Source organism: Danio rerio, chromosome 4 (assembly GCF_052040795.2).
Source record: "Danio rerio strain M-AB ecotype USA chromosome 4, GRCz13ab, whole genome shotgun sequence".
Lineage (NCBI taxonomy): Eukaryota > Metazoa > Chordata > Actinopteri > Cypriniformes > Danionidae > Danio > Danio rerio.
Genome location: NC_141024.2, coordinates 41,532,456 through 41,542,082, shown reverse-complemented (window position 1 = coordinate 41,542,082; position 9,627 = coordinate 41,532,456). Strand labels below are relative to the sequence as shown.

The window sequence follows — 9,627 nt, the reverse complement described above, 5'->3', positions numbered from 1 at the left end:
TAAAAAATCCTTATATTCAATTAATGTTTCATCGTTTACTCAAAGTCGCTTAGAGTCAGTATGCTGGCCAGTTTCATCTGCTCACGGACACATCTTCTCCAGTTCCGATTCTAAGCAGATATTTTAATTTCCTTTAAGTAATAATAGGCCGCCCCATGCTTGCTTATACTTAAAGAAAGTTTGATTTAGCCCCTAGATGATATCATACCCCTAGATTATATCATCAGTGATTGTCAGAAATCAACAGGTCTCTAATGCTGTGCCCATGCTCCATCCATTGTGCCTAAATAGATGACTAATCCTGGTCGTAGGCTGCGGAAACGTCAGCCTAAACAATCTACTACATTTAAATGATTTCAGAAGATATTAGAGTTAAACAAGAATTTTACATTTATCTGTCAGGAAAAGATTTTCCATTGCAGTTCACATAATTAAACAAAATAAGCCAATCAAGATTGTACAACATCAATTACTCAAAGATACATTTAAGAGTTAAAGAGGAATACCTGAACATGTAGAAACACATTGCAGCATATAAGTCCTGATGCAGAGCTCAGAGACTCACAACCTGCAATGGGGTATCCTGTCTACAGGATCCCACGGACAATTCTGCACCCTTTGCCTAAATACTCAAATCATCTTAAATTCAAGACAATAAAAGCTTCACTAAGACTCTTGCCTGGTCATGAGTTGATGCAAAGACCATTTTGCCTGGAGTGGAGCATCTGGCAAAGATCTTATCAAAGTCAAAACCCAAATTAACTGATATAAAGGAGATTGTAAAATATTACAGTGAAATTAAGACCACTTCACCAATCACACAGAGACATTTAAAATCACACCAAACATGAATATAAAGCCACAAGATACACCATATTAAGAACTTGAACATTCTGTGTGGAATGTGAGTGAGCTGCTCTGGTGGAGAAGGTAAAGTTCAGGGCAAAGAGGGGGGCTCAGGATGCATGATCGAGACAACCTGAACAACTGGTTTTCTAGCTGATCTTCTTCTCACATTGGAAAGTTTATTGTTTTAGCGCCTGACCATTCTCATGGTCTTGTCTCGTGTGGAGTTCCATAACAGTTTGCAGATTTTAATATTATGGAGAGATATAGCCAACCTTACATTATTATGTGCATATCTGATCTTAAACTGTAGTTCTCCTGTACACTGCAACGAGAACCTCAGTCAATAATATTTATGTGAAACTGAATTTTGTTGCATCATATGATCATATTTTAAACTTTTCATAAAATCATCAAACAATGTGTACCTAAAAAGCATTTTCTAAGAAATAAAAAAAAGTTCTGTCATATTGTCACCAAGTTATTGTTACTTTTTTCCTATTGGATATGTGGTTTATATCTAGTATATATATATTGATTTGTCTATTTGCTGGCTTGCTATCAGAAAACAAACACTAAGCTAGGGGATAGATTAATTAAATTCTACAATTACAAGTGATTTGTAATTTGTTCATTTATACCCCATTTTTGTTTAATAATGTTTTTCTATGCAGACTTTATGTGCTGGTTTAATATTTGTATAAAGAAAGTTTGCATTTGCATTTACAGACTCAGCCTATCAAAGGTTCAGAGCTTGTGTTATTAAATGCTAACAAACCTTAAGCCAAGTCCAACAAGTAAAGCCACACAGTGTTGTTTTAAAGCTTATTTAATTTTAGTTTTTTTTTTTTAAAATGCACTGTTCTATTCTCAAGTCAAGTTGTTAAGCTCATTAGGCGCTGTGGCTTTTGTATTTTTATTTATAATATCTTTCACTTAAATTGCTGTTTCATAAAAACATCTACTGGGAAGAGTTGCCATATTTGATATAAAGCTTTTATGGCACAAACGCGTTATTTAATTTAAAGCTTGCTTGTTTTTATTTATTAAAAAGCCTAGCTTGATGTGCACTATTTTGTTTTTCTTTTGCTTATTTTATTGTCGTGATTTATAAAGTAATCTGATTTGTTATAAAAGCTTTTCTGGTAAAATAATAATAATAATAAAACAATAAACAACAATTAAACAGTGTTTAAGTGTCTAATGCTGGCAGCATCATATGTTACAAAACTATTAACAAATACAATTTATTAAATAATTCATTTCTTATGCTTTCTTTCACATTATTTGACAAAAGAATGAATATCACACTAACTGTACCCAAAAAAAAAAAAAAACTAATACTACTAATACTTTCCTTCTTAGACTATACAGACCTGAAACTTGCCTATTGCACTTATTCATTGTTGCTCTTAGTTGTGTAAATTGCTTCCTTGTCCTCATTTGTAAGTTGCTTTGGATAAAAGCGTCTGCTAAATGACTAAATGTAAATGTAAATGAATGACTCGGATGAAAGATTAATTAATTCGCTCATGTGCACATTGTGTAGTGCGAGACAAGATCAGTTCATTTTTCGAGTCCTCTATCGGGCTGAGTTGTTCGTTCACCACGTGAAAAACTAATGCCTTGCCAATCATATGCATTTAGAGCCAGAAAAAGAATTGATCCGTTCACCTCTCGAGTCCTCGGGTTTGAGTCATTCGTTCAAGTGATGAACGAACGACTCAAGAACCAGAAGACTCGAAAGGTGAACTAATTATCATGGCTCCTATCAGCTCAGACTGGGTACATTGGTTAAGATTATATGTGACTGTCAGTGTAATGTGAACGCACCACTGACATTTGAAGACATGAAGAGGTGAGCTGAGCAAGGAGACAACAATACCTATAGACAAAATAGCAGGTAAACATTAAATAATTATTTTCTCCTTCTTATAGTATTCTATTTATGACTTTTTTTGTTGTGTAATCAACCTTCTGGGCTAGTTGTAGATGTGTTTGGAAGCAGTTTGTAACATTTTAATACAATTTTGGCAAATTGAACCAAATGAACGAAATGACTCGAAAAAAGATTTGTTCATCTCGATGAACGAGACTCAAAGATCCGAGTCAGTAAAATGATCCGAACTTCCCATCACTATTGAGTATGCAAAATTCTGTTGTACGCCGCTGCGAAAAGGGGCGGGATTAAACAAGATGATTAGACATGAATGATTTCTCTCCAGTGTGGATCCTCATGTGTCGTTGAAGGTTTGATGAAAAGTTAAAACTCTTCCCACACTGAGTGCATGTGAATGGCTTCTCTCCAGTGTGGATTCTCGTGTGTTTATAAAGGTCTGATGAGCAGTTAAAACTTTTCCCACATTGAGTGCATTTGAATGGTTTCTCTCCAGTGTGGATTCTCATGTGTGTATAAAGGTTTGATGAGCAATTAAAACTCTTCTCACACTGAGTGCATGTGAATGGTTTCTCTCCAGTGTGAATCCTCATATGTTGATGAAGGTCTGATGAGCGGTTAAAACTTTTCCCACATTGAGTGCATTTGAATGGTTTCTCTCCAGTGTGGATGATCATGTGTCGATTAAGGTGTGATAAGTGGATGAAACTCTTCCCACACTGAGTGCATGTGAATGGTTTCTCTCCAGTGTGGATCCTCATGTGTCGATGAAGGTTTGATGAAAAGTTAAAACTCTTCCCACACTGAATGCATGTGAACGGTTTCTCTCCAGTGTGGATTCTCATGTGTGTATTAAGGTTTGATGAGCAGTTAAAACTCTTCTCACACTGAGTGCATGTGAACGGTTTCTCTCCAGTGTGAATCCTAATATGTTGATGAAGGTCTGATGAGCGGTTAAAACTTTTCCCACATTGAGTGCATTTGAATGGTTTCTTTCTAATGTGGATCCTCATGTGTATATTAAGGTTTGATGATTGGCTGAAACTCTTCCCACACTGAGTGCATGTGAATGGTTTCTCTCCAGCGTGGATCATCATGTGAATCTTAAGATTGCCATTTCTTCCAAAACTCTTTCCACACTGAGTGCAGGTGAAACGATTCTTGTCTGTCCTTTTCAAAATATCATCAGTCTGTAAATGAGTTTTTTCCTCAATTTTGACATGATGTTCCTCCTCTTTACTCTCCTCATATTCTTCAATTAGGTCTGAAAAAAAACACTAGTTGTTATCAAGTCTTAAAAACTCATCAAAAGCTGAAAAGTGAAAAGAAACTGGAAACATCGGCTACACTGTAATTTTGATGCACAGAAAATGTAAAATAAATCAAATCATATTGTGTTTGGTCCATTACGTGTACACATTTAAGCAAATTCAATTCAATTCATCTTTATTTATTTAGTGCTTTTACAAAGTAAATTGTTTCAAAGCCGCTTAACATAGAAGTTAGAGTTTATGGACTATGCACAAACTCTGCTGACATGGTTCTGGTAGAATATCAGTCAGGTTCTTTACATCCGCATTGCGCATTATACAGCAAAATTTTATTTTGCGGCGAAACCTAAACGCATCAGAGGATGGCAAAGAAGGGAGATTTACTCTTAAATTGATGAGGATCTAGTGCCAGTGAATGTCCAGCATCATGAACACTATTATTGTTCAGTTCCAGAACCCACAATAGTTTTTTAATACACCAGATCAGTCTCTTGGTTGTCTCCGTGAAGAAGTGGAATGACTAAAAGGAGACTGCTTCGATGCTGCTTTTATTGCTGTTATAAAAGTTCTAAAGGTACAGTTAAAAAATGATGTACTAGAATTTACATAATTTAGAATGTAATAGGCAAATAACAAATGTGTGGATATTGTGCAGTTCTGTACACTGGAGACCTCTTTTGGTTACTGAAACAGCTTTGGCTATCAGTAATGAAGACATTTCTACATTAGAAATATTGCCACCACACAGTGTTGGGCAGTAGCGTCGCTGCAAGTAGTGACGCTACTAGCTTATCTACATTTCTCAGTAGTGTGGTGGTAGTGTCACTACTTTTTAAATTAAATAGCTTTTGTGTAGCAAAGCTATTATCTTAGTAAAGTAGCGTTCACACAAGCTACATTTACCGATCGCAGAACAATAAGTGACAGTACTGACATTCACGGAGCTGTGAGGCTGGTGTCTAGCCGATGAAACTAAATCCATAATGAGGCGAGAAAGACAATTTCTTTTTTCTTCCTGTTTTACGGTGGTCAGGATTCTGTTTATCCAGAGTTAGGGTGCTTTCACGTCCCGCCAAGCTGTCAGGAGAGGTGGTGGTTTGGTGGTGATTAACAGGGTGCGCACGCGTGACGTGTCTGAGGAGAGATGCAGTGAGGAGAGGTGAGAAGGGTGCGCGACGATGCCTATTTGAGGACCGGGAGGGAGACGCAAGATTACCGGGAGATCATCACTCATTTGCGGGCATCCGGAGACTCGCGAAACTTCCCGCCCTACTCATAACTCTCTCTTCATATAGCTGTAAGCCTATTACATATCCATAAAACACTGTGATATAACCGCGCTCAGATCAGATCGCTTTCTCACTGCAATCGGACCGTTCCAGGGTTCGTTTCAATCGAGCCGAGACCACCTCATTCAAGCGATTTCGGAGCGATTACTTTGGAGCGCAATTGCCCTGTTCACATATGCCAATCGAACCGCGCTAACTGGGCAAACGAGATACGTTCCGAAACAAAAGTGTAGGTGTGAAAGCACCCTTAGAATGACCCAGAGTTAGAATGACCCTGGGTTAACAATTTTTTGCATATCATCAGCATGCTGTAATCCATTTCTTAATCAGCAAAAGTCATTTTTAGACTGGTTTGTTGGCCACTTGAAGTCAGTGCAATGCTAAATGTTATTGTTCCACTATAATTTTTTTTTCCCTCATGTCGTCCCACAGCAACATCATATAGTTTAAAATACTGTACAATGTTTTATAATAATTAATTACTTTAGTGTCCATTTCATTCAGCAGATTTCAAATTAGTGCATAGTGCATTAGTAAATAATTAAACCATTATGATAAATGGAGTTAAAATGACCTTTTTGAATATAAAGTGGAAAGTTTTATTGAGATGGATTGTTGGTGATTGTATGGGTTTTGGCCAGATTGGGTAGCAAAACATGAACAAAGGAAAATGAAGACTTGTTTAAAAAGATTTAGGACCTACAACACAATATTTCAGTAAATTTAGGACTTTTTGAAGCCTGAAATTTAGATTTTGGAATTTACGACATTTTAAGACCCAGCGGAAACCCTGTTTAAAATAGTCCTGGAAATTATTATAATAATGATGTAATTCTAACTCAAATACTATCTGTGAGAACTAGCAACAACTTCTAGAAACCACTTTAAACCCATAAAGATCGAAAAAAGGGGAATTGTGATCAACGTGACATATGCAAATGGAAAGTACTAAGCCAACACCCTCACTGTAATAGCAGATATCTTCTATGGCAGGGGTGTCCAAACTTTTTGGGCCGAGGGCCAGATGCAAAAAAAAATGTTGTCCCGGGCCAAATTTTACATACATCACACAGACACGCATATATATATATATATATATATATATATATATATATATATATATATATATATATATATATATATATATATATATATGTATATATATGGATGGATGTGTGCATGTATTTTATTAAGAAATTATTTTATTTTGGTCGTCCAACTGTGTTTCTAGAAAGACTTAAGTTTTTAAAAAACTTGAATCTTCTCTGGGCAAATTACAGTTGTAACACTAATCCTTTATAAATTCTCCTTCAGTGAAGGGTTTCCTGTGCTGTGCGATTAGCTGAACTACAGCATAAGTAGCCAAACTGCAAAAAATGCTTTTCTTACTTAGATGTTTTGTTGTCTTGTTTTGAGAAATAAAATGCTAATATTTTGTCTAATATGCAATTTTTCCCTAAAAACAAGCAAATTAATCTGCCAATGGGGTAAGCAAAATAATCTTATGTCAAAAGAAAAAACAAGATTATTTTGCTTACCCCATTGGCAGATTATTTTAGCTTGTTTTAAGGAAAAACTCACTTAATATTGGCATATTATTTCTCAAAACAAATTAGAAAATTCTCCTTTATTTAAGATTTTTTAGATATTTGGACTTGAAACGAGACAAAAAATATAATTAAAAAAAAAAAATTTTTTGCAGTGCAGTGTAGAATTTTCTTGCACTTTAATAGCACCAAAAAACTGCTGTTGTTGAGCTGATAGGGCGCTGCTAATTGTTTTACTTTCTGATCTCATTCGGCACCAGTGTAAGAGCTGCGTCTACGTCTATTTTTGTATAGCGGGCCAGATTCTATTAATATTTATAAAAAGCCTCGCGGGCCGCCACAAAACTGATTGCTGGCCGCAGATGGCCCACGGGCCGTAGTTTGGACACCCCTGTTCTATGGGAATACTGTAAGTCAAATATCCTCAGCTCAGTTAAACTTTTTTATTTATTTATTGTTTTTATTTATTTTATATAGTGCCAGTGCTTAAGGACACTTTACAAACAGTAGGAGAACAAGAAAAGCAATAACCTTAAGAAGGTAAAGAAAATGGGAGACTAATAATACATAAAATAATGACAAAAGACATGAGAAGAAGTAACGAAAGAAACTCATTCCTGTCTTTCAATGAGTGCTTATGTGAATTAAGGAGAACTAGGCAGCACACATTTAGAACTGCAAGATGGATTAAATTAGTATTCTTATTATTAAAATATATCTGAATGAGGATCAAATGACTGAGTTGGTCTTTGAGAATGAAAACCAACCTGTTTGTTCCTGCAGATCTTCCTGTTTGACTGTGAATGTTTCTTTAATCTTCACATCTTCACTCTCCTCTTTAATAAACGGCATCTTTATAACAGTGTGGAGATCAGTCGCTTCAGCAGGAGTTTTCCTCTGCGTTTGGACACTTTATTCTGTTTAAAATGAACAAAACAATAAAAATCTCCTGTTTAAAACAAAACAAAATAATTTCTCTTCAACAGTTGCTTCAACAGTTTCTTTATATGAGAGTCATTAACAAAAAGAAATCAGGTAAAGGAAAAGGTCATTAAAATATGTATTACACACATTTCTGTTATATTATACACTATTTTACAGTATTATATTTTAATTATTGTAATAAATTCAGTTATTATAATTATACAATATTATATTGTAATTATTGTTTTAAATTATGTTATTATAATTAACTTATATACTATTATGTTAATATTATGTTAGAATTAATAAACTAGGTATATGCACCGCTGTGTTGCCTTTGCTCTGTTATGGTCAGAACTGCGTGTCTGTGTATGTGTGTGCGTCTCTCCGGCTCGGGTGTGGGTGTGTCGAGAGGCTCTGGCTGTGCCTGTGTGGGTGTGTGTGCGGGAAATTTGAACCGGTTGAAGCGTGCCTGAGAAAGATAAAATACATCTGATGACTGTTACGGCGTATGCGTGTGTCTGATAAGCGAACATTATGACATCGGTTGTTAAATAAAACCCAAACGTCCGTTTACATGGTTATCGTTCAGTCCGGCTCTTTCCGGCTGTTAAAGCGTGAGACTGTGTGTTTTTATATCTGTTTGCGTCTCTCTGGTACGGCTCTCGGTCTGTTTGTATGTCTCTCTATCTGTGCGAATGAGACAATGATTGTTCAACATTGAGAAATATTCATCCATCGTGATTATTATGGTTGTTTAACTTTATTTCAATGTTATAATAAAACAATAAACGATTAACTGTGTTGTATGATCCATTTCTAATGTAAAGATTATCTCATGCATTTTTTTAATCTATCTATGATGCAAACTGTGAATAAATGTTCAATTACAAATATTTTATATTCCTACACAATGAATATCAAATATTTAACTTTATTTAAATGTTATAATAAAACAATAAACAAATAACTCTGTTGTAAGACCCATTTCTAACGTAAAGTTTATCTCGTACAATTTTTTAATCTATCTATGATGTAACCTGCGAATAAATGTTCAATTACAAATAATTTAAAATCATACACAAGGAATAAATATTATTATAAACACTCGACACGATTTGAATGTTATATTATTTAGGCTCAATATAGAAATATAGGAAGAAATGAATTCAAGAAACTGTATTTAATAAACCATCATCATTTTGGTATGATGTTTAACTCAATACCCCGTTGTTACATATTTTAATCCATGCTAAAGATAACCTCTTACATCATTTTAATGATTGCCGCAAGTAGGTTGTATATTGTTTACATTAATAATCTGGCATACGTCAGATAATCATTATTGAACGTCTTGTTTTAGTCTATTTAATTTTATTTGATACAAACATTAAACTGCGTTTACGTTTCTTTGAATTTGGCTGTCTGTTATGCAAACAGTCGTGCGGCACCTCTGTCGAACTAATTTCCTCAGCGCTGCATGAAGCGTCTACAAGTCTCTGCGATAAGGTTATAGCCGTTGTCCGTTGTAATAAACACAGTAAGGATCCGAACACATCTGTGAACACGAACAGCGGGTGGTTCAGCTAAGGTCTTTTGATACCAATAAGCGCCATGGGTCTCTGAGCACAAACATAAACCTCTAGCGCCATCTAGGGTTTACTCAGCAAATACATAAATTTGTTTATTCCCTTATTTTCACCCTGTTAAATTAAATATGTTTAACATTATCTAAATAATAAACGAGTGTACATCAACTTGGATGCAATAGTCTAAAAGACCGTATTAGCTACAATTATCATATTCCATGTTTTATCCAACACATCTGATATTTTAATTAAAATAACCACGTA

At 35.1% G+C, this 9,627-nt stretch overlaps 1 protein-coding gene across 1 annotated transcript; it reads right to left on the bottom strand.

Moving 5' to 3' along the window:
• Positions 1–366: 366 nt before the first annotated feature.
• On the bottom strand, positions 367–7,769 carry LOC147845062 (uncharacterized). The gene is made up of 2 exons (XM_087249502.2): positions 7,618–7,769; positions 367–4,007 (listed from the first exon to the last, which is right to left on the bottom strand). The coding sequence occupies exons 1-2, from the start codon at positions 7,700–7,702 to the stop codon at positions 3,034–3,036; spliced, it is 1,059 nt and encodes a 352-aa protein (XP_087105628.2). The 5' UTR covers positions 7,703–7,769; the 3' UTR covers positions 367–3,033.
• Positions 7,770–9,627: the final 1,858 nt, after the last annotated feature.

Bases quoted from the DNA above. Each gene is read 5' to 3' on its own strand.
- LOC147845062 (XM_087249502.2), bottom strand. From the start codon at position 7,702: ATGCCGTTTATTAAAGAGGAGAGTGAAGATGTGAAGATTAAAGAAACA. The intron at 4,008-7,617 runs GTTGGTTTTCAT...GTTTTTTTTCAG, and splicing joins AGATCTGCAGGAACAAACAG to ACCTAATTGAAGAATATGAG.